The sequence below is a fragment of the Pongo pygmaeus genome, chromosome 1, assembly GCF_028885625.2.
Source record: "Pongo pygmaeus isolate AG05252 chromosome 1, NHGRI_mPonPyg2-v2.0_pri, whole genome shotgun sequence".
Lineage (NCBI taxonomy): Eukaryota > Metazoa > Chordata > Mammalia > Primates > Hominidae > Pongo > Pongo pygmaeus.
Genome location: NC_072373.2, coordinates 95,430,780 through 95,455,524, shown reverse-complemented (window position 1 = coordinate 95,455,524; position 24,745 = coordinate 95,430,780). Strand labels below are relative to the sequence as shown.

Genomic DNA, 24,745 nt, shown 5'->3' with positions numbered 1-24,745 from the left:
CCTTCCAGGGAGCTGATTGTTAAACATTTGCCAGCACGCGACTGTGTATAATGAGTAAGAGTAATGCAATGGGAGGCAATTTGTTCTTGCTTCAAACACATTCACTGTAACTTTCTACATCCAAATGACTGTTAACTGCTTCATGACAATAAGCTTAGGAGGTCATATTGTTTTCTAACACATAAACTTTCTTCATTGTCACAAACATGTATTGAGACCTACTGATATAGTTTGGATGTTTATCCCCTCCAAATCTCATGTTGAAATGCGATCCCCAATGTTGAAGGTACAGCCTGATGGGAGGTGTTTGGGTCATGGGGCCAGAACCTTCATGAATGGCTTGGTGCCATCCCAGTGGTAATGAGTGAGTTCTCTCTCTGTTAGTTCACAGGAGAGCTGGTTGTTTCAAGGAGCCTGGAACCTCCTGCTGTCTCTCTTGTTCCCTCTCTCACCATGTGACACGCCTGCTCCCCCTTTGCCTTCAGCCATGAGAGGAGGCTTCCTGAGGCCTCACCAGAAGCAGAACAGATGCTGGTGCCATGCTTGTATAGCCTGCAGAACTCTTTTCTTTATAAATTACACTGTCTCAGGTACTCCTTTATAGCAATGCAAAACCGACTAATATACCTCTACTATGTGCAATGTACCAAAGACTCAAAAGAAAAAAAACCTTTCCTTACTTGCTCACAGCGTGGTGGAGGAGTGAGAAAGTGTACACTGTGGAGCATTCTGGGAATGGAAGTGGAGTGCCCCTTGCTCTGCTCAAATTGTAGGGGTCCAAGCCCAAGCAACTAGGAAGGGCGCTTTAGGCAGCATGAATGGCACATGCAAAGATACAGAGGCTTGATTGCTAAGGCAACTTTAAAAAATTCCTCTCTGAGAATTAACTTTGGTAAGTTTTAGAATTATTACATTACAGGACTATTTTTCCTGGCCATAAGATGTCTCCTTCACCAGAGTTTAGTACCAAATTCCCTTTGGTTGTTTCCAAAACCCAAATGCACTTTTGGGGATGAGAATTTGGCAGAGTTGAGGGCAGGTCCTCAAAGCAAAGAGGAGTTCCCAAAGTCATTTGATAAAGGCAACAGCCCTGAAGTGTCTCAGCCCAAATGCCCAAGGTGACTACTTTAGGTTGCAGCAGACAGTTGGATGCACAAGACCATTTCAGTTCCCATCTCATTATTCAATAATGCTTTACCAGGAACAATAAGATGCCAACTTTTTCCTGTTAAGACACGTCCATGTCTCTGCCTTGGAGAATGCCAGGATTTGAATTTCGAAAATGAAGACAAAAAGAAGAAAGAAAATATCCAAAAGCATCCAGGCAAAAAAAGAAGGTTACCTTCAAAGGAACAAAAGTCAAGGTGACCTCATACCCTCCAGACAGTGGAACCAGGTCATGAAACTTATGCCAACCAAGTCATTGTCCAAATATAGAGGCAAGAGAATGTCATTCTCTCATACATATAGGTTCAGAAAATAGATGATGGCCGGGCGCAGAGGCTCACGCCTCTAATCCCAGCACTTTAGGAGGCCGACGCAGGCCGATCACTTGAGGTCAGAAGTTCGAGACCAGCCTGGCCAACATGGTGAAACCCCATCTCTACTAAAATACAAAAATTAGCTTGGTGTGGTGGCACATGCCTGTAATCCCAGCTACTCAGGAGGCTGAGGCAGGAGAATCACTTGAACCCAGGAGGCAGAAGTTGCAGTGAGCCGAGATCATGCTGCTACACTACAGCCTGGGCGACAGAGCAAGACTCTGTCTCAAAAAAAAAAAAAAAATCATCTACATACCATTTTCAAAAAATTTTTCAAGACACATCAACTATCTGGAGAGGAATCAAAATACAAAATTCAAAAATGGGGAAGTTGAGGTACTATAAAAGGATTGAAAATGAGCAATAAACTGGTGAAGTCTAAATTATAAATTATTGTTGTAAATTTGGTTTAAAGTTGGATGTTAGTCATTTGTATGAAATTCTAGAACAGGCAAAACTAATCTATGGTGAAAGAATTCAAAACAATTGTTTCTGGGAAAGCAGAGGTTGAGTAGGAAGAGTTAAAAGGAAACCTTCTGAAATAATGAAAATGTGTTCTATCATGATAAGGGTTTGTGTTACACAGGTGTGCGCATTTGTCAAAACTCACTGTACTCTACTCTTAAGGTCAGTACATTTCACTGTATGTGATTATACCTGAATTTAAAAAATAAGTATGTTAACAATATTAAGCCAGGTGTGGTGGCTCATGCCTGTAATCTCAGCACTTTGGGAGGCTGAGGTGGGTGGATCACTTGAGGTCCGGAGTTTGAGACCAGCCTGGCCAACATGGTGAAACCCCATCTCTACTAAAAATACAAAAATTAGCTGGGTGTGGTGGCATGTGCCTGTAATCCCAGCTACATGGGAGGCTGAGGCACAAGAATCAGTTGAACCTGGGAGGCAGAGGTTGCAGTGAGCCAAGATCACACCACTGCACTCCAGCCCAAGCAACAGAGTGAGACTCCAACTCAAAAAAATAAACAATACTGAGTCTTCCAATATATGAATGTAGTATAATCTCTTTGCTTATTTAGTCTTTTAATTTCTCTTAGCAATGTTTTGTCATTTTCAATGTACAGATGTTATGTCTTTTATCAGATTTATCCCTATTTCATATTTTGATGGTATTGTAATTGGCATTATTTATCTCAATTTGATTGCTCATTGCTAAGAAATAGAAATATTGACTTTTGTATATTGACCTTGCAACTTTATTGAACTCACTTGTAAGTTCTAGTAGCTTTTTTGGAGAATCCATCCAATTTTCTACATAGATGATCATGTCATCTATGAATAAAAGGAGTTTTATTTCTTCCTTCCCAATTTAGATGGCTTTTTTTTCTCCTATTGCACTGGCTAGAACCTCCAGTAGAATGTCGAATAGGTGATGAGAACAGACATCATTGCCTTATTCCCAGTCTTAGGGGGAAAACATTTAGTATTTCACCATTAAGTGTGTTGTTAGCAGTAGGGCTTTTACAGATATTCTTAATGAGGCTGAGTATATTCCATCTACATTAAGCCATTTTTGCATTGCTATAAATACTTGAGACTGGGTAATTTATAAAGAAAAGAGGTTTAATTGGCTCACTGTTCTGCAGGCTTTACAGGAAGCATGGTGCTGGCATCTGCTCAGTTTCTGGGGAGGCCTCAGGAAGCTTACAATCATGGCAGAAGGCAAAGGAGGAACAGGCCTGTCACATGGCAAGAGTAGGAGCAAGAGAGAGGGAGAGTATGGGGAAGGTGCCATATACTTTTTTTTTTTTTTTTGATGAACCCAGACAAGGTCTCACTATGTTGCCCAGGCTAGGCTGGTCTTGAACTCCTGGGCTCAAGTGATCTTCCTACTCTGGCCTCTGCCACACACTTTTAAACAAACAGATCTCGTGTGAAGTCAGAACAAGAGCTCACTTATGACTAAGTTGATGGCCCAAGCCATTCAAAAGGGATCTGCCCCCATGATCCAAACACCTCCCACTAGGCCCCAGCTCCAACACTGGGATCACATTTCAACATGCGATTTGGGCGAGGACAAATATCCAAACTATATCACCGTCCTATTTCAAGCTTGCTGACAGATTTTATCAAATGTGAATACAGGATTTGTACCAAATTAGTCATTAGGAAAATGCAAATAAAATACCAATGAGGGCTAGGCACAGTGGCTCACGCCTGCAATCCGAGCACTTTGGGAGGCTGAGGCAGGCAGATCACTTGAGGTCAGGAGCTCAAGACCAGCCTGGCCAACTTGGTAAGACCCGTCTCTACTAAAAATACAAAAATTAGCCCAGCATAGTGGCATGTATCTGTAGTCCCAGCTACTCGGGAGGCTGAGGCAGGAGAATCACTTGAACCTAGGAGGTGAAGGTTGCAGTGAGCCAAGATCATGGCACTGCACTCCAGCCTGGGCGACAGAGTAATAGAGTAAGACTCTGTCTCAAAAAAAAAAAAAAAAAAGTCAATGACATACCACTACACACCTACTATAATGGCTAAAAGGTAAAAGACTCATCATATAAAGTATTGATAAGAATGCACACCAACTGTAACTCTCATTCACAATTGATGGGACTGTGGTACAACCACTTTGGAAAACAATTTGGCAGGGATTTCTTAAAAAGTTAAAAAGGTAAGCCAGGAGCAGTGGCACACGCCTGTAATCCCAGCACTTTGGGAGGCTGAGGCGGGTGGATCACCTGAAGTCAGGAGTACGAGACTAGCCTGGCCAACATGATGAAACCCCGTCTCTACTAAAAATACAAAAATTAGCCGGGCATGGTGGTACATGCCTGTAATCCCAGCTACTTGGGAGGCTGAGGCAGAAGAATCGCTTGAACTTGGGAGGCGGATGTTGCAGTGAGCTGAGATCGTGCCATTGCACTTCTGCCTGGGCAACAAGCGTGAAACACAGACTCAAAGAAAAAAAAAAGAAGTTAAAAAGGTAGGCCGGGTGCAGTGGCTCATGCCTGTAATCCCAACACTTTGGGAGGCCAAGGCAGATGGATCACCTGAGGTCAGGAGTTTGAGACCAGCTTGACCAACATGGTGAAACCCTGGCTCTACTAAATAAAAAAAATTAGCCGGGCATGGTAGCAGGTGCCTGTAATCCCAGCTACTTAGGAGGCTGAGGCAGGAGAATCACTTGAACCCAGGAGGCAGATGTTGCCGTGAGCTGAGGTTGCACCATTGACTCCAGCCTGGGCAACAAGAACAAAACTCCGTCTCAAAAAAAAAAAAGTTATGGCCAGGCATGGTGACTCACGCCTGTAATCCCAGCACTTTGGGAGGCCGAGGTGGGCAGATCACCTGAGGCCAGGAGTTCGAGATCAGCCTGACAACATGGCGAAACCCCATCTCTACTAAAAATACAAAAATTAGCCTGGCATGGTGGTGCATGCCTATAATCCGAGCTACTTGGGAGGCTGAGGCAGGAGAATCGTTTGAACCCAGGAGGCACAGATTGCAGTGACCCAAGATCACGCCATCACACTCCTGCCTCGGCAACAAGACCAAAACTCTGTCTCAAAAAAAAAAAAAAAGTTAAAAAGGTGGCTGGGCATAGTGGCTCATGCCTATAATCCCAGCACTTTGGGAGGATGAGGCAGGCCTCAGCCTGCCAAACTCCTGGGCTCAGGAATGCTTGAGCCCAGGAGTTTGAGACCAGCCTGAGCAACATGGAGACACTCTGTCTACAAAATACAAAAAAAATTTAGCCAGGCATGGTGGTTTATGCCTGTAGTACCAGCTACTCGGGAGACTGAGATGGGAGGATCACTTGAGCCCAGGGGGGTCGAGGCTGCAGTGAGCTGTGATCATGCCACTGCACTCCATCCTGAGCAACAGAGTGAGGCACAGTCTCCAAAAATAAAGTTAAGCCATGTCCGCTGGCTCATGCCTGTGGTCCCAGCACTTTAGGAGGCTAAGGCAGGCAGATTGCTTGAGCCCAGGAGTTCGAGATCACCCTGGGCAACATGGCAAAACTCAGTCTCTACAAAAAAACACAAAAAGTAGCTGGGCATGGTGGCAGGCACCTGTAGTCCCAGCTACTCAGGAGGCTGAGGCAGAAGAATCGCTTGAGCCCAGGAGGTGGAGGTTGCAGTGAGCTGAGATCCTGTCACTGCATTCCAGCCTGGGCGACAGAGCAAGACTCTGCCTCAAAAACAAAAGTCAGCTGCGTGTGGTGGCTCACGCCTGTAATCCCAGCACTTTGGGAGGCTGAGGCGGGTGGATCACCTGAGGTTGGGAGTTTGAGACCAGCCTGACCAACATGGAGAAACCCTGTCTCTACTAAAAATACAAAATTAGCCGGGCTTAGTGGCACATGCCTGTAATCCAAGCTACTCAGGAGGCTGAGGCAGGAGAATCGTGTGAACCCGGGAGGCAGAGGTTGCGGTGAGCCAAGATTGCGCCATTGCACTCCAGCCTGGGCAACAACAGCGAAACTCCGTCTTAAAAAAAAAAAGTTGAAAAGATATTTACCTGAGAGAAATGAAAGCACATGTTCACACAAAGACTTATACATGTTGTACATCAATGTATATAGTTGCTTTATTTGTCATATCCAAACACTAGGAACAACCTAAATATTCATCAACAGGTGAACTGGTAAACAACTGTGGTATATTCTTACCACATACCAATAAGAAAAAGGAATGAACTACTGATACCATCAATAATGTGGATGAACCTCAAAATAATTATGCTCAATGAAAAGAAACCAGACAATAAAGAATATATGTTCTTTGTATAAAACTTTATTAATCTTTTTTTTTTTTTGAGATGGAGTCTGGCTCTGTCACCCAGGCTGGAGTGCAGTGGCACGACCTCAGCCCACTGCAACCTCCGCCTCCCTGGTTCAAGAGATTCTCCTGCCTCAGCCTCCCACGTAACTGGGACTACAGGCATTCGCCACCACACCTGACTGATTTTTAGTAGAGACGGGTTTCACCATGTTAGCCAGGCTAGTCTTGAACTCCCGACCTCAGGTGATCTGCTCCCCTTGAGCTCCCAAAGTGCTGGGATTACAGGCGTGAGCCACCGCATCTGGACAAATTTTATTATTCTTTATATAAAGTCCTTGAAAATATAAACATCCATAGAGACAGAAAGCAGACCAGTGGTTGCTTGGGGGTGAGGGTGGGGAATCAGGGAGAGGTGAGAGGAGGAATTACAAGGGGACATGAGGAAATGTTTGAGAGTGATGAATACGTCCATAGTGATTGTACTGTGGTTTCACAGATGTATACATATGTCAAAACTCAGTAAACTGTACTTTTTTTTTTTTTTTTTTTTTTTTGAGACGGAGTCTTACTCTGTTGCCCGGGCTAGAGTGCAGTGGCACCATCTTGGCTCACTGCAACCTCCACCTCCTGACTCAAGTGATTCTCCTGCCTCAGCCACCCAAGTAGCTGGGATTACAAGCACGTACCACCATGCCCAGCTAATTTTTGTATTTTAGTAGAGACGGGGTTTCACCGTGTTAGTCAGGCTGGTCGCGAACTCCTGACCTCAAGTGATCCACCCGCCTCAGCCTCCCAAAGTGCTGGGATTACAAGTGTGAGCCACCGTACCCCACCTAAATTGTACATTTTAAATATATGTAGTTATTATATTTTAATTATAGCTCAATAAAGTTGTTTAGAAATATAATAAATTTTTAAAGAGGCTGTTAGTGTTACAAATCATGATTAAAATAACATATACATACATTCATGGGTGGGTAATAAATAAAAAAAGAAGAAGTAATAAAATAACAGACATGTAATATTAAAAATAACTTGGCCAGGCATGGTGGCCCATGCCTGTAATCTCAGCACTTTGGGAGGCCAAAGTGGAAGCTTCATTTGAAGCTAGAAGTTCAAGACCAGCCCTGGCAACATAGTGAGACCCCATCTCTACAAAAAAAATTTAAAATTAGCCAAGCATGGTGGCGCGTACCTTAGTCCTAGCTACTCCAGAGGCTGAGGTGGGAGGATCACTTGAGTCCAGGAGTTTGAGGCTGCAGTGAGCTATAATCATGCCACTGCGTTCCAGCCTGGGGGACAGAGGGAGACCCTGTCTTAAAGAAAAAAATAAATAAGTAGCTTAATACTCTGAGATTATAACCACAGACAAAGTGAGCAAAGACTATAGGTTGAGTATCCCTTATCCAAAATGCTGGGAACCAGAAGTGTTTTGAATTTCTGATTTTTATTTTAAAATATTTGCATTATACTTACCAGTTAAGCATCCCAGATCCAAAAACACAAAATACAAAATCCTCCACTCATCATTTCCTTTGGGTGTCATATCAGCACTCAAAAAGTTTTAGACTTCAGAGCACCTCAGGTTTCAGATTTTTGGACTTGGGATGGTCAACCTGTAGCAGTAAGGTGGGGAGAATATCTTGAAATAAAAAGCAGCTAAGGCTCTCATCATAACATATAGTGTCAAAAGTCAGGGTTATTCTTGGTTTTTATATTTAGGGAAATATCAGTTAAAAAAAATTATGGGCTAGGCGCAGTGGCTCATGCCTGTAATCCTAGCACTTTGAGAGGCCAAGGCAGGAGGATCACTTGGGCCCAAGACTTCAAAACCAGCCTGGGCAACACAGCAAGACCCCATCACTAAAAAAAAAAAAATTTTTAATTGGCTGGGCATGGTGGTACACACCTGTGGTCCCAGCTACTCAAGAAGCTGAGATAGGAAGATCACCTGGGCTCAGGAGGTTGAGATTGCAGTGAGCTGTGATTGCACCACTGCACTCCAGCCCAGGTGACAGAGCAAGACCTTGCTTAAAAAAAAAAATTATGAGGCTGGGCACAGTGGCTCATGCCTGTAATCCCAGCACTTTGGGAGGCCGAGATGGGTGGATCACCTGAGGTCAGAAGTTCGAGACCAGCCTGGCCAACATGGTGAAACCTCGTCTCTACCAAAAATACAAAATTAGCTAGGCGTGGTGGCAGGAGCCTGTAATCCCAGCTACTCGGGAGGCTGAAGCAGGAGAATCGCTTGAACCTGGGAGGTGGAGGTTGCAATGAGCTGAGATTGTACCACTGCACTCCAGCCTGGTGTGCAGAGCGAGACTTCATCTCAAAAAAAAAAAAAAAAAAAAATTATGAACTTCAAATCCGGCAGACACTTGGGCTTCCTATTATAAAAGGCATCACTACCAACCTGTCACCAGGTAGACAGACCCACTGGCTTCCCAAGTCATAATCCTGTGACTCCTCTAAATACCCAGAGCCAAGAAAGCAGGGCAGCACCCCTCCCGGAGGGCACAGGAGACCCACCAGTCCCTACCCCCCTGTCTGCATCAACCCTTACTCTAGTACCACACTTGATAGGTTCACATCCATCTGGAGCTTTGACCCTCATCGCCTACGAAGGCAGGGATTCACTGGCTTCCAAACTGAGAAGGTACTACCACATTCCCACATGCTGAAGACACCCCCCTCAGGGAAGGCAACAAAACCCAGGGTTTCTGGCACAATTTTGAACTCCTCCATCTCCCCAGCTGCTGTGGCTAATCGGTCCCCAAGTTCTGTGGAACCTACCCTGTCTAGGATTATTTCTGAAAGGTAAATTCCATGATGGCAGGGCCCATGTCTCTCTTGTAGCTGTGTCCCTAGCTCCTAGAGCCACAGCAGGTGCTCAGGAAGTGGAAGTGATTGAATGCATAGTGAGACAGGACTACAGAAGACATGCTGGAATCAAGCAGGTAATGATGTCATGCAGTAGGTGTTTCCTCACCTCCAACACGGAGGTTTTGACCGGGCTCCTGTGCCTGGAACCTCTGCTCCCCTTCAGGCAGTGAGCCAGTTTCACTGATGGGAATATGCCCGGTATCAGGTGGGTTGGGTTGGAAACAAGGTTGAATGCCACCACCAACCCATCTGCTTTCCAGTGACCCTCTCTCCTTCAGCCTGTGCTACTTCTTGCTTGGAATCTTGCAGAAGCCTCTTAGCTGGCCCCATGGACTCAATGTTCTCCCTGGTTTGATTGTGTCCTTCCTGCCCTTCTTTTTTTCTCAGAGATAGTCTCGCTCTGTCACCCAGGCTGGAGTGCAGTGGCAAGATCTCTGCCTCCCGGGTTCAAGCAATTCTCCTGCCTCAGCCTCCTGAGTAGCTGGGATTACAGGCACCTGCCACCACGCCCAGCTAATTTTTGTATTTTTGGTAGACGGGGTTTTGCCATGTTGGCCAGGTTGGTCTTGAACTTCTGACCTCAAATGATCCACCCTCCTCTGCCTTCCAAAGTGCTGGGATTACAGGCATGAGCCACCCCACCCCGGCCCCTAATCGACTTCTTTATACTCGTTAAGGTTTGTAACCCAAAAACTTTGCCTCCCACATTCATCAGAGTTGGCCCCAGTGACTTTTGGACATTTCTATGACTGGGATTGTTCACAGTCATTTGCTCCCAGCTCCAGAGAGGGATTTCCAAGCAGCAATGACAGTGCCCCTGGGACAAGGGGTCAGTGCTCATGGAAGCCCACCCTCCTTCCCAGAGAACTGAAGTTGTCTTTGGCACTGCCTTCAGGTTCCTGGGCACCTGGAGGGTGTCTATTTCTCATTGCGGTCAAGAGCTCCTTAAGGAACAGTCCTGTGACCTGTTCATCTTTATGTCCCCAGTGCCTGGCACCCAGCAAGGATGATGGCAGCAGAGCAGAGGAGATCTGGGCAGAAGTGCACAAAATTCAGTTTGGGTCACACTGAAAGCGTAATTTCTTTGGCTGTCCCCTTATCTGTGAGAACAGAATTTGTGGGAGGATTACGAAGCCAGGGCCGGAGTTGGAGGGCTTAGGCTTGGCCTGGGGACAGCAAGGAGCCTTGGGACTTTGTACCACAACCATAGGAATGTGCAGGAGTCAAGTGGCCTGGGTTCCACACAGCACTGACACTTACTAAGCCCTCTAACCCTGGAGAAGTTGTTTCACTTCTTTGAGTTCTTGGCATCTGCTAAATGCGATGAAAATCCTATCCTCGCCCATTTCAGGGGGTAGCTGTGAAGACTCTAGAAGAAATTTGGAAATTATAAAAGGCTATATAAATTACAAGGGCAGGGCCGGGCATGATGGCTCACACTTGTAATCCCAACACTTTAGGTCGCCAAGGTGGGAGCATTGCTTAAGTTCAGGAGTTCAAGACCAGCCTGGGCAACATAGCGAAACCATGTCTCTACCAAAAACGAAAAAAATTAGCCAAATATAGTGGTGTGCGCCTGTAGACCCAGCTACTTGGCAGGCTGAGGCAGGATTGCTTGAGCCCAGGAGGTCAAGGCTGCAATGAGCTATGATCACGCCACTGCATGCCAGCCTGGGTGACAGAATAAGACCCTGTCTCAAAGAAGAAAAAAAAGCGGGGGGAGGGGGCACTCGCTGGTGGCACTTTCTATGGATCACAGCCTTTCATGGCGCTATCCCAGAGGGTAAGGGCCTCAACCCAATCCCACCTCCAACATAAACAGGCCAGTTGCCTGTGGGGTGCAGCATAGGTCAACCTCTGCAGGATACATTCTAGCCAGGTGGGAGGTGGAACAGGGACCCTCCAGCCACCATGACACCCTAAGGCCTTCTAAACCCCACCCAAGCCAGCTTGGCATCAAGGAAATGAGAGACAAGCAGCTCTGAGAGTGTGCTCCAAAGAGGTTTATTAGTATCCACACTGGGGAGCCCTGGGTTCTTGCCCAGAACAAGGGGCTGAGAATATCCAGTCAGGATGCAAGGCCGCCACAGGCTGAGGGGACTGGCACTGGGGATATGGCAGGGTTTCTCCTTCAAGCACAGCCAAGACACCCTCCTTTGCCCTTGGAGTCTCCTCCTGAAGAGCACGGCTGTCTTCCCCATGGAGAAAATGAGGTCTCCAGAGGTTTCCTGCCTTGCCCAATATCCACCAACCCCCTCAGAATCTAGACCCCCCTCTGTCTGTTCCTCACCTCGGCCAGGATCAGGGGACCCCCCCATCTTGCAGAGTCAGCCCCACCCCCACCTCAGCAGGCCCCAGCTCACTCCTAGAACCTAGTGACTAAAGTCTGGAGCGGATAAATTCTATCAGGTTCTCCAACTGCTCCTCCAGGCGCTGTTCAACTCCATGGTTCTCGATGACCCAGTCAAAGTCCCTGAAGTTGTCCAGGCCACATTCTGACTCAGCATCATCCACCCCTGTGAAGGAAGCATGGCGAGGTCAGGCCCCAGCCCTCCAGACAGACACCAGGCATCAAGGCCTGCTAGCCCCAACAGGAGTGGGCCCTCCCGGCCTCTCCTCTGCTACCCCAGAGCCAAGGGCTACCCACCCAGAAGGCACCTCCCTACCCCTGAAACACTGTGATGGCAGGTTCAGCAGCCCATAGCCACCTGGGCACCCCAGCTGATCCCTCCTGACTTAATTCTTCACTTGCTGCTGCCTACAGAGGGTGAATCGGGTCATCTAAAACCACACACAACCCAAAAGGGCACTGGGTTTTCATTTTCTGTCAAGCTGGTTGTGTCCTTTTCTATCCCTAAATCTGTCTGATTCAATCCCCTCAGGAGGCAGCATGTGTTGGAGTCAGAAGCAGAGGGTCAGGAGGCCAGCTCCTCCTCTCACTCTTTGTGACCCTGGGAAAGAGACTTAACCTTTCGGGCCAGGGCCTCATCCAACCATGGATAAACTAATAACAGCATCTACCTGCTGAATCTGTTTTGATGGTAAAGTGAGACAGTGCATATAAAATGCTTAGCACAGGCCTGGAACATATGAGTGCCCTAGAAATGAGCAGCATTAGTAGTGGTCATACCCATTGGATCTGAACTGCTCCAAGTTACAGTGATCTAGGGCAGGAAGGAAGCCTGAGCTGTGCTTCTGAAGCCCACAGAGCGGGTCCTGGGCTTGCACCACTGAAGCTCCCAGCAGAACTGCCTCTCCACTACTAACTCCTAATTCCACTACTGTGTTAAACAGAAGTGAGCTTTGTCAGGTTTGCCCTTGACCACTGTCAGCCCCTACTGGGCTGGAAAGCAAAGGTGAAGAACCATGGGGGTGGGTCCCAGCCAGACCACCAAAGCAGCCCACTGGCCATGAGAAGATAGCCTAGGTTAAGCCAAGGGAACCTTGACCCCCAGGATTCTGTCCAGCATGCTACTCCCTAATCAGGAGGCCTCAGATTCTCCTTTATCATCCCTCACTCACTTCCCCCAGGCCTGCCCGGGAGACAAACCACAGGGTGGGTAGCCTGTGTCCTCCTGTGCCCTACACATGGAGTGGCTCACCTGGCGTGAACACCCAGCCCCGCTGCTGTCGGCTCTGCTCCAACGCTATAACGCGGACCGTCTGCGTCACGGCCCCATAGGCCTCCCGAAACCACTGGATGTCAGACACTCTCCGTGTGTCACTCACCAGCTGCAGGGGAGGGACAGACAGGTGACCAACAGGACAGGATGATAGAAGTGAGGGGAGGTGGGAGGACTACAGAACCCAGGGCAGTGTGGGGGTGTGGCTCTACCCCCCACCATCGTGAACATGTCAGCAGCTAGACTCACTATTCACGGATTCATTCATTCATTGAACATACGCCACTGAGTGCTGACTACATGTCAGGCAGTGCTGCTGACAAGTTCATTGATCCAATTAAGCAAGTATTATAGTAAGTACCTACTGTGTGCTGGGCACTGTGCTAGGTGCTAAGGCTAGAGTGGTAAGCAAAACAGACCCTGTGCCTGCCCTCTCAGAGCTTACAGTCTAGTGGGAGACACTGAAGAAGTATTCAGTGATCAAATAACCGTGTGATTACAGTGTATGTCAACAAGTGTCTCAACCTCAACACGGCTGAAACTCAACTCCTGATTTCCTCTCCAATCCTGTTCCTCTCCACCTTCCCTGTCTTAGAAAATGATAATTCTATATCTGTCCACCTGCTCAGAACGAAATCCTTGGTATAGTCTCTCACATCCCTCAGCCAACCCATGGGCAAATCCTGTTGGTTTTCTCTTCAAAATACATGCAAAATCGACCCCTTCTCTCCACTCTACCTTTGCTCCCCTCTGCGCCCCAACCACAGTCATTTTGTCTGTTACAGAAAGGTCCTGGCCAGGCATGGTGGCTCACGCCTGTAATCCCAGCACTTTGGGAGGCCGAGGTGGGTGGTTCACTTGAGGTCTGGAGCTCGAATTTTGCCAAATGGTAAAACACCGACTCAACTAAAAATACAAAAAATTAGTTGGGCATGATGCCACATGCCTGTAATCCCAGCTACTCGGGAGGCTGATGCACGAGAATCGCTTAAACCCACGAGGCAGAGGGTACAGTGAGCCGAGATCGCGCCACCGCATTCCAGCCTGGGTGACAGAGTGAGACTCTGTCTCAAAAAAAAAAAAAAAAAACAGGAAAGTCCTCCACCTGGCCCCTGTGCTTCTGCTCCCATCTTCCCCACAGCAGCTATGGCCAGCCTTCTCAATCTTAAATCAGATCATGTCTCTCCTCTGCTTAGAACCCTGTAGTGACTCCCCATCTCACTCAGAATAAAATCCCAGCTCTCCCAAAGGTCCTCCCTGGGAAGTCTGACCTGACCTCCCACCACTCACCCTCACCCACTCTGGCCACCTGGCTTGTCCTCAGACACACCAGGCACACTCACCACTCAAGCCTCTGCACTTTCTCCTCCCTCTCTCTGGAAAGCTACTTCCCCAAATATCCATTCAGTTATCCCTTATTTCCTTCAGATCTTGCTCAAACATCATCGTATCAGTGTGGCCTTCCCAGGCACCCTTAATAAAACAGCAACGTTTCCCTATCTCTCCTCATATCCTAGACCTACTTTATTTTACTCCTTAGTATTTACCACTGCCTGATATATTCTGTATTTATTCTGTGCCTATCTCCCCGCCACCCTCAGCTGTAATGTAAGCTCCCTGAAGGAAGAGACTTCATTGCGTTTTTGCACCAATATATCCCCACAACATGCAACCACGCCTGGTAGAAGTAGATACTCAATGTTCACTGCCAGAATGAATAAGGAAAAAAAGGGGTAGGGTGCTATAGGAGCACCTGCCAGGGAGCACCAGTTAAGACCTGAATATTAAGGAAGGCTTCCCTGTGGAGGTGTCATGTCAACTGAGCTGAAGCTAACCAGGGAAAGAGAAAGAAAGGGCAGTCCAGACAGGTGGAAGGGCATGTGCAAAGGCCCTGATTCCAGAAAGAGTTCGACTGACTTGAGGACCAAGAAGGCCAGTGTCGCTGCAGCTCAAGGAGTAAGGAGGCTAAAAAAGTAGCAGAAACTGGATCACACAAGGCCCAGAAGTTCATGTGAAGGATTTTCATTTTGTTCATGAGAACAATGGGAAGCCACCAAAGTATTCTAAACAGAAGAGTGACGTTACTTGGTTCATGTTTTTAAAAGGTCAGTCTGGGCCGCAAGCAGTGGCTCACACCTGTAATCCCACTATTTTGGGAGGCCGAGGTGGGTGGATCACCTGAAGTCAGGAGTTCGAGACCAGCCTGGCCAACATGGAGAAAACCTGTCTCTACTAAAAATACAAAAATTAGCCAGGCGTGGTGGTGGACACCTGTAGTCCCAGCTGCTTGGGAGGCTGAGGCAAAAGAATCACTTAAACCCGGGAGGCGGAGGTTGCAGTGAGCCAAGATTGCGCCACTGCACTCCAGCCCGGGTGACAACTGTGAGACTCCATCTCAAAAATAAATAAATAAATAAATAAATAAATAAATAAATAATAAAAGGTCAGTCTGGCTACTGTGTAATGAATAGACCACAGAGGGCAAGAGCCACAGCTAGAGACCAGTGTGGAGGCTACTGCGACTGTCCAGGCCAGAAATGGTGGGGGCTTGGGCCAGGATGGTGGCAGTGGAGACAAAGAGAGATGGACACAGCGAAGAGCTAGGGAAACAGGTGTTCTTCATGCTGCCATGGAGCCCTCTTACCCAGATGGGCTGGGAGATGCCCTCCACAATCTTCCTGCAAAAGAAGCCTGGGTCAGCCTGGCGTTTCTCCTCTCCCCAGCGGATCATGTCCTTCCGAAAGGCCTCCTTGTAGGTGCTGGTGTCCAGGAGTCTCTGGAAGTTCAAGCCATGCTCCTGCCCAAAGGACATTATATCTATGTCACCGGCCTTTCAACCTCAGTGGTCTCTCCTAAAACAGCGGAAGAGCCATCCCTCACCCTCACCTGCCTCCCCCAAGGCTGATGCAAGGATTAATGAGGTTTCAGCCAGGTCAAAGGTCTGCAAGGGAAAGAGCCTCAGCAACTAAGAAATCCCGATCACCGGTAGATGGAAGAAAGGTCTGGGGATAATCCAGAAATTGTTTCAATTTGTCTTTGAAATGTGTGGCATGGTTTCTGTTTTGCAAGTTTTACCTTCCCAATTATTTCTGGCTTAAACTAATCCTGAAATTAGTTTGCATCCCCTGGGCAAAGGCTTAGCCTTCAACTAAAGTGGGAAATCTGAGGGGGGAAAAAAATCCTGCACTCCATGTCCTCCCACTAGCATTGTTTGCCCCCATCTCAAATCCCACGGAGACTGTGTCTCCTTTCTCTCCCCCTTACCCCTTCCCATCCCCAAATTCCTGGCGCCTTTGCTGAAACAGCATCACTCCATCTGGCTCTGGGTACTTGCAAGGCCTCCCACACCCAGAGGACCCCCAAGGCAGGAGAGGCTACTCTGACCACCCTGGGGAACTCCTTTCTCCCCTTTCCAAGCAGAGGAGTCCATCCAAAGGGATCCAGGATAGGAGGGGTCTGAAAAGCATCACCTCGTTCAGGTTCTGGCTCCTCCATGAACTCAATGCAGCAAGACCTTCTCCCCTCAGGCTCTCAATTTCTTGATCACCCACCTGCTCCCCTTGCTGCAAAAGGAGGTCAGTAGCCACCTCCTGCTCCTGAACCAGTTTCCCTCCAGGAGCGTTGTGGTCTACTTGTTGGTTATATTTCCCCTTGTGACTTAGGAAATCAATGCGTGAACATTTCATTTTGGTTTTGTTTTTTAATGGGAGTAGGGGATAGAGTGGTGCTGGACTTCCACAGAGCAAGGGCAGTCTGGCCTATCAGTCTTCCATGGAGCTTTTAAAAATGCAAACTGGCCAGGTGCAGTGGCTCACGCCTGTAATCCCAGCACTTTGGGAGGCCGAGGCAGGCAGATCACAAGGTCAGGAGTTCAAGACCAGCCTGACCAATATGGTGAAACCATGTCTCTACTAAAAATACAAAAAAATTACCCGGGCGTGGTCGCGCATGGCTGTAATCCCAGCTACTTGGGAGGCTAAGGCAGTAGAACTGCTTGAACCCCGGGAGGTGGAGGTTGCAGTGAGCCAAGATCGCGCCACTGCACTCTAGCCTGGGCGACAGATCAAGACTCCGTCTCAAATAAATAAATAAAATAAATAAATTTAAAAAAATGCAAACTCCTGCTCCTTCTTCCTCCCCCCCCCCCACCCAACCCCACTAGTCTGACTCAGTAGGACAGAAGCAAGACCTATCTGGGAACTTTGGAAGATCAGCTTTGAAAGTGCTCCTGGGAGGCCTTTGGAAGTGCCTAGGCCCCACTAGGGAAGGCTCAGTGCCTTCCCCTTCACCCCTTCCTTCCTCCCATCCCCCTACCGCCACCCCACCACCCAGCAGAGTCGCTCCCAATCTACCTCCTGGATACAAAGAAATTCTGTATCCAGTTTCATTTGAGAAAGAATCCTGCTTAAAATTTTCGAAAACCAGCCCAGGTAAAGTAGCTCGCGCCCAAATCCTAGCACTTTGGGAGGCCATAGTGGGAGGATCGCTTGAGCCCAGGAGTTGGAGACCAGCCTGGGCAACATAATGAGACTCCTATCTCTACAAAAAAAAATTTTAAACTGCCAGGCATAGTGGCATGCACCTGTATTCCTAGCTACTTGGGAAGCTGAAGTGGGAGAATCACTTGAGCCCAGGAGGTCAAGGCTGCAGTGAGCCATTATGCGCCACTGCACTCCAGCCTGTGCTACAGAGCAAGACCTTGTCTCAAAAAGAAAAAAAAAAACCACTTAATTTAGTTATTCTTACAATTCCTCAGGCTGCCACCCTACGAATGGGTCTGTTCAGCTGGTGAGAGATGACCCAATGCTTCCCATGGAGGCAGAGATGGCATATAGAAGGGGGGACAATTCATTTTATGTGGTTCCGGAAACCACACTCAGGCCAATTGAGGGGCCAAAGCACACATCCCAGAAGGGTGCACCTAGAGGCCAAGGGCAAAATGTGGGTGACAAGAGGGCTCTTCACCATGTGGGAGGCTGATCTTGCCTTCCAAGTTCCCTCTCTGAAGTCTAAGATTCTGAGAGTTCCTATTGACTTATTTTTTTATTCTATTTTAACGATCCTATTTTTTTAATCCATGTGGTTCAAAATTCAAAGATACACAGTAATTTACAGTGAAAAATCTCTCTCTCACCCTGTCCCCTCCCTGAGGGCAACCAATGGTACAGTTTCTAAAGTGTCTTTCCCACACAGTGCAGGAACACATCCCAGGCACCTGAAACAGTGCTGAACATGAGACAGGCACCCTGTAAATATTTGTTAAATAGCCAAATATATGAGCAGATATATTTAGAATTCTTTTACAATTCTTGGTCACAAAGTGCCTCTTCAGTTTTAGACAAATGTAGCATTCTCTACACACTGTTCTACATCTTGGTATTGGCTTTTTTAATTTTTTTTTTCACTTAGTGATACATTTTGACAACTTTTGGGACTAAATTTCTTTTTTGTGTGTTGTTGTTTACTTTAAAAAAAAATTTTTTTAAAGAAACAGAGATGGGGTTTCACCATGTTGGCCAGGCTGGTCTCTAACTCCTGGACTCAAGCAATCCACCTGCCTCGGCCTCCCAAAGTGCTGTGATTACAGGCATGTGCCACCGTGCTCAGCCTGTACTAAATTTCTAGGAGCAAAGTTCCAGTGGCTGTGTCAGGCCAGCTGAGTGAGAGGGTGGTGTGAGGAGGCACAGGCAGGTCCTTACTAATCACACAGCATCAGAGCTGCCAACTCGAGTGTCGACAGCCTTTTCTGGGCACACCTTCCTGAACTCACTCTGAAGGGAGGGAGGCTATTAGGAAAGAAATATAAGCTGAAAATGCTCCCAAAAGGTCCATTCACAGAAAACCAAGAGCTGGCCACCACCCTGCCAGCAGTGGTGACGGGGATCATGCCAGTGACTCAGGCAGCAGCCACAGCTCCAAAGTCCTGAAGATGGCCCCGCCCGACACACCGGATGCCACAGAGCACCACCTACCTGAGCATACTGCTCCTTGAGTGGACCAGAGAGCCGGAGGACAGCACAGACATCAGCTCCGAGTCTGCGGGACAGGGAGATCAGAATCCAGTTAGTCTAGAATTTCCAGGAGCTTCCAGGTCCCAGAAAGGGAGTCAAGAGGCCTGTGTTCAAGTCCCATTTCCACTACTGGTATTATGTAATTTTGGTAGGTCTCAATGTCCCTGATCCTATTTCCTCATCGGAAAATGAGGATAACACTTTCTGTTCTGTCTCCCACACAGGATTATTACGAAACTCTGATGAATATAAAATAGCCCTGAAACTAACAGGTAAAACTTATAAAGTGCTAATTACAGTGTGAACAGGCACAGCAATATTCTGGCTGGATTAGGTTATTGCCCAGACCCTAAACTAATTCTCTCACAGCCAGAGGTATCTGTCTCCACTGACTTGCTCACCATAACATATATCATTTATTAATTCACTGGTTGGGCATGGTGGCTCACACCTGTAATCCCAACACTTTGGGAGGCCAAGGCATGAGGAGTGCTTGAGGCCAGGAGTTCAAGACCAGCCTGGGCAACACAGTAAGACCCAGAGATACCATCTCCACAAAAAAATTTAAAAATTAGCTGAGAATGGCAGCATGTGCCTGTACTCCCAGCTACTCCAGAGGCTGAGGTGGAAACATTCCTGAGCCCAGGAGTTCCAGGCTACAGTGAGCCATGATTGTACCACTGTATGCCAGCCTGGGAGACAGAGTGAGACCCTGTCTCAAAAAAATGAAATAAGAAAAGCAAATGTAAAAAACTGAAACAAAAGCCAGGTGCGGTGGCTCACGTCTGTAATTCCAAATACTTTGGAAGGCTGAGGCAGGCAGATCACCTGAGGTCAGGAGTTTGAAACCAGCCTGACCAACATGGTGAAACCCTGTCTCTACTAAAAGTACAAAATTAGCCGGACATGATGGTGCATGCCTGTAATCCCAGCTACTTGGGAGGCTGAGGCAGGAGAATCACTTGAACCCAGGAGGTGGAAGTTGCAGTGAGCCGAGATTGCCCCATTGCACTCCAGCCTGGGCAGCAAGAGCGAAAATCCATCTCAAAAATAAAAATAAAAATAAAAATAACTCATTCATTATTTACTTAACCAACTTTTTTTTTTTTTTTTGAGATGGAGTCTTGCTCCGTCACCCAGGCTGGAGTGCAATGGCGCAATCCCAGCTCACCGCAATCTCCGCCTCCCAGGTTTGAGCGATTCTCCTGCCTCGGCCTCCCAAGTAGCTGGGATTACAGGCGCCCGCCACTACACCCGGCTAATTTTTGTATTTTTAGTAGAGACGGGGTTTTGCTGTGTTGGCCAAGCTGGTCTCAAACTCCTGATCTCATGATCCGCCCGCCTCAGCCTCGCAAGGTGCTGGGATTACAGACGTGAGCCACCGCACACGGCCCTTCTTTTTTTCTTTTTTGAAACAGAGTCTCACTCTGTCGTCCAGGCTGGAGTGCAGTGGCGCCATCTTGTCTCACCACAACCTCTGCCTCCTGGCTTAACCAACCATTTATTGGGTACCATATTTGGATCTAGGTGATAAAAATGTGAATGATACATGCTTCCTGTCCTAGCTTTGAGATGCTCACAATACACTTAATGCACAGGAAGATAAGTGTTGTTTTTTGTTTTTGTTGTTCTGAGACTGAGTCTCACTCTGTAGCCCAGGCTGGAATGCAGTGGCGCAATCTCAGGTCACTGCAACCTCCACCTCCTGGGTTTAAGCTATTCTCCTGCCTCAGCCTCCCAAGTAACTGGGACTACAGGCCTGTGCCACCACGTCCAGCTAATTTTTGTATTTTTAGTAGAGAAGGGTTTTACCATGTTGGTCAGGCTGGTCTCGAACTCCTGAGCTCAAGTGATCCACCCGTCTCAGCCTCCCAAAGTGCTAGGATTACAGGCGTAAGCCACTGCGCCCAGCGATGTGTTCTTTGTTTTCATTTGGTTTGGTTTTTTAAGAGTCAGGGTCTTGCTGTCACCCAGGCTAGAGTGCAGTGGTATGATCACAGCTCACTACAATCTTGAACTCCTGGGCTCAGGCAATCCTCCCACCTCAGCCTCCTGAGTATCTGGGATTACTGGCACGCACCACCACACCCAGCTAATTTTTTTAAATCTTTTGTAAAGAGGGGGTCTCACTATGTTGCCCTGGCTGTAAGTGTTCTTATTTTCATGTTTCAGATGAGGAAGCTGAGGTTGTGAAAGGAGGATTGACTCCCCCAAAGCAACACTGCAAGTAGTGAAGCCAAGATTGGTAAAATAAATATAACCAACATTTAGTTCCTCCACCTCTGCTAGGTGCCAATAATTATTCTAAGCCCTTCACACACATTATCTCATTTAATCCCCACAACCACCCTATTATCATCCCCATTTCACAGATGACAAAACTGAGACGCAGGCCAGGTGCAGTGGCAGTTCACGTCTGTAATCCCAGCACTCTGGGAGGCCAAGGCGGGCAGATCACCTGAGGTCAGGAGTTCCAGACCAGCCTGGCCAACATGGTGAAACCTGTCTCTACCAAAAATACAAAAGTTAGCTGGGCATGGTGGCACACACCTGTAATCCCAGCTACTCGGGAGGCTGAGACAGGAGAATCGCTTGAACCCGGGAGACAGAGGTTGCAGTGAGCCGCAACCTGGGTGTGCTCCAGCCTGGGTGACAGAGCAAGACTCCGTCTCAAAAAAAAAAAAAAAAAAAAAAAAAACTGAGGCACAGAATGAATGAGAGATGTGTACAAGATCACACACTAATCAACAGTGAGCCAGGGTTTGCATCCCAGCAGTCCAATTCCAGAGCCTGTGCTTCGGACCACTGTTTGACGTCAGGGTTTGGAGGTGAGGAGAAATGCAACTTAGGAAAAGGTGGTGAGATACTTAGTGATGAAAAATTCAGGTGGCGACCTCTGCTCTGGGCTCTCCCACACCTTCGTAGAACCCCTGTGGTACCCAAAAGCAGCTTCCTGGTACCCCCACCACACTGGCCTTCAAGAGGAGAGGAACCCCACTCCACTTTCTCCCCATCCTCTGCTCTCCTAGCCCAGGTCTCAGCAAAATGCTCCTGCACAGAAGATCTTGCTTTGACAGAAAACACTGTGCAAAAGGTATTATTATTTGGGGAGGCAGCCAGATAAAACAGAAAGAAACCAGTCCTTGGCGCAAGATAAAGCTGAGTTTGTTTGGGTTTTTTTTCTTTTTGTTTCAATTATATATTAATTGCTGATATGCCCATCATGAACCACAAAGCTGAATTTGAATCCTGGATTTGCCACTTACTTTGTGACCAGCAAGGGTTTTTTGTTGTTGTTAACCTCGTACGTTATTTTATTTTATTTTACTTCGAGACAGGGTCTCAGGCTCTGCTGCACGGACTGGAGGACATTAGCATGATTACAACTCACTGCAGCCCCCAGGCTCAAGCGATCCTCCCACCTCAGCCTCCTGAGTAGCTGGGACTAGAGGTGCTCGCCATCGCACTAGGCTAACTTTTCCATTTTTTTGTAGAGACTAGGGTCTTACTGTGTTGGCCAGGCTGGTCTCCAACTACTGGGCTCTCAAGTGATCCTCCCACCTCTGTCTCCCAAAGTGCTGGGGTGACAGACATGACCACCACACCTGGCCTGTTTAACTTTCTAAGAGCCTCAGTTTCTTCACCTGTGAAATGGAGATGCTAATAATGGCACACAGTACCGAACAAAGAGGTGAAGAGGGTTTTTTGTTTTGTTTTGTTTTGTTTTTTTAAGACAGGGTCTCGCTCTGTCGCCCAGGCTGGAGTGCAGTGGCCGATCTCGCCTCACTGCAACCTCCGCCTCCCGAGCTCAAGCGATTCTTCTGCCTCAGGCTCCTGAATAGCTGGGACCACAGGCACGCGTCACCACGCCCAGCTACTTTTGGGATTTTTCGTAGAGGCGGGGTCTCGTCATGTTGCCCAGGCTGGTATCCAACTCCTGGTATATAGAAAGTGCCTTGGTAGGAACCATTATTAATGCTTCTCAGACAGACCTGCAGCTGAAGGTCTTTGGAGAGGTGGTCATCTGGTTCTTTGAGGCTCGCCTGTGTAGATTGCTGTTTTATGTAATGGTGGCATTCCACCTTCCCCAGCCCAGTGCTCCTCCTGCCTTGCAAACGGACGACCCCTACTCCAAAGCTCACTCCGTGACACCCAAAAGCACTCCTCGTGTCACGTGATGTGGAGAGCTCCCCCTTCCACCTTTCCCGCCTCACGGACACCTGCTCTGCAGCGCCTCGGTCACGAAGTCCTTCCCGGATTTCCTCTTGCCGCTGAACAGCAGCACCAGCCGCGGGGCGCCTCCCAGCGGGGCCATGGGGCCGCCACGCCTCGCGATGCCTGAAGCTGACACTTCTCCCTACCCCTAAAATCGGGACACCGCGCGGAATGGACGCGGCCACTAAGCGGAGCGGCAACAAGGAGCAATCCCGCCCCTCCTCGCCGTAGCTGCGAACAGGGCTGACCGCCCGCGACCGTGCGCTCAACTCATGTCCAAACAGATACGGGGAGAAAAGGGTGAGACACGCGGAGAGAAAGGTGGTTCCTTCACAGGGCAGCCTCCCCTCGTGAAGCTCCCCCACCCGAACTCACTTAGAACAGTCCAGCCCCGCCCAGAACCTTCGCTCACAGCCGAGCCTGCTTAACTGACACCCGGGGAGGAACCGGACGCGACTACCTTCCTCCGAGGGGGGTGGCGTCTGAAATTTCCTGAGGTGAACCCCTTGTTCCCTTCCGCGCAGCCCTAAAACTTTAGGAAAAAAAATCTCTGGAGCGAGATCACGTTGGAGACGTTTTGGAAACTGGCTTTTTCCCTGTGCGTTATAGTGCATGTGCCACAGCAAATCTGCGCGCGCCCCAGAATGGGAATGGGTCTTCCTGGGGGGTGTAAGCAGCCCTGACGCGAGCGGCGTGTCTGGCTACGTCATGTCGGGGGAGGAGCGGAATCGCGCCCACGATATTTTATTGTCAAGCAAATTTTATAACCCGAGACGTCACTAAGATGTGGCCCTTTAAGCCCGGCGAGAAACGTTTGATTGCTTTTCTAGCCGCAGCCTCCGGCCCAAAGGTTTTCGGAAGCAAGAGCACTTGAAACGGCGTGGGTGACATCAATAGCAAGGGAGCGTTGAATCCCTAGATGAGATTGCCTGGTTTCATCCGAAGTCTGGCTCCCAGCCGGGAGTTTGAGAGGCAGGATAAGAATAATCTGTCCTTTCCCTGAATCCCCGGTTCTGCCTCTTCCCGCAGTAGCTGACGGGTAGCCCCAGCTGAGTACGTGAAGTTGTTTTTGGCTATGACTTGCCGTCCTGCATTTTTCTGAGCATGTCAGAACAGAGCCTGCAACTCATTAGTGTCTCCACTAGAGAAAAAGTGTAGTGTGGAGACTTAGGGAGAAACCATTAATTTCTTGAATGTTGAAAAGAGGCACAGGAGAGTGGTCAGATGCAAAAAGAACAGACTTAAGGAGGTGGTTTTTTGTTTGTTTGTTTGTTTTTCAGCAACCCAGAAAACACTGCACTCATCAACGCCCTAGAAGGCAGCACAGAGTGGATTTTCAGTCCTAGCTTGGACACTTAGCAAGTCACTCTGAGTTTACCACTGATAAGGCCCACTTCCCAGGGTTATAAGAAAGGAATGAAGAAAATATATAACAAGGTACAATAAAATACTTTGTAAGTTCTCAAGTATCATCCAGATGTAAGGGGTTGTTATTTATTCTTAGCACTTTGTCATTCAACACAGAATCAGATTTTCCAGCTCATCTTCAATAAACATGTATTTGGGCCTCCACGGAAAATGCAAATCTCCTGCTTTACCTGAATCACATGGAAGGAGTCACTCCCGGAGTCTCTTTCCTCACCTGACCGAATGCACGCCCCTTACCTCCCTCTCTGACTCTGAGATCCAGCTCCCTGAATACGTAGTGAGCGATCAGAAAACTTCCC

The 24,745-nt window shown here is 48.0% G+C and overlaps 1 protein-coding gene across 4 annotated transcripts; it reads right to left on the bottom strand.

Annotated features, from left to right (window-relative positions):
• Positions 1-11,157: 11,157 nt before the first annotated feature.
• Positions 11,158-23,632, bottom strand: PMVK (phosphomevalonate kinase). 4 transcript variants are annotated; one of them, XM_054460241.2, is made up of 5 exons: positions 22,796-23,632; positions 18,765-18,828; positions 15,437-15,589; positions 12,772-12,901; positions 11,158-11,685 (listed from the first exon to the last, which is right to left on the bottom strand). In XM_054460241.2, exons 1-5 carry the CDS (start codon positions 22,825-22,827, stop codon positions 11,549-11,551), a joined length of 516 nt encoding a protein of 171 aa, XP_054316216.1. In that variant the 5' UTR covers positions 22,828-23,632; the 3' UTR covers positions 11,158-11,548. The 4 variants fall into 4 exon arrangements, with proteins under 4 accessions (XP_054316216.1, XP_054316215.1, XP_054316222.1 ...); XM_054460240.1 differs by having other exon boundaries at positions 23,024-23,430; XM_054460247.1 differs by having other exon boundaries at positions 23,394-23,412.
• Positions 23,633-24,745: the final 1,113 nt, after the last annotated feature.

Coding starts and splice junctions, on each gene's coding strand:
- PMVK (XM_054460240.1), bottom strand. CDS start 23,118: ATGGCCCCGCTGGGAGGCGCCCCGCGGCTGGTGCTGCTGTTCAGCGGC. Junction 12,902..15,436: donor GCATCTCCCAGCCCATCTGG/GTAAGAGGGCTC, acceptor CCTCCCCTGCAG/CTGGTGAGTGACACACGGAG. Junction 11,686..12,771: donor GGGCTGGGTGTTCACGCCAG/GTGAGCCACTCC, acceptor CTTCCTTCACAG/GGGTGGATGATGCTGAGTCA.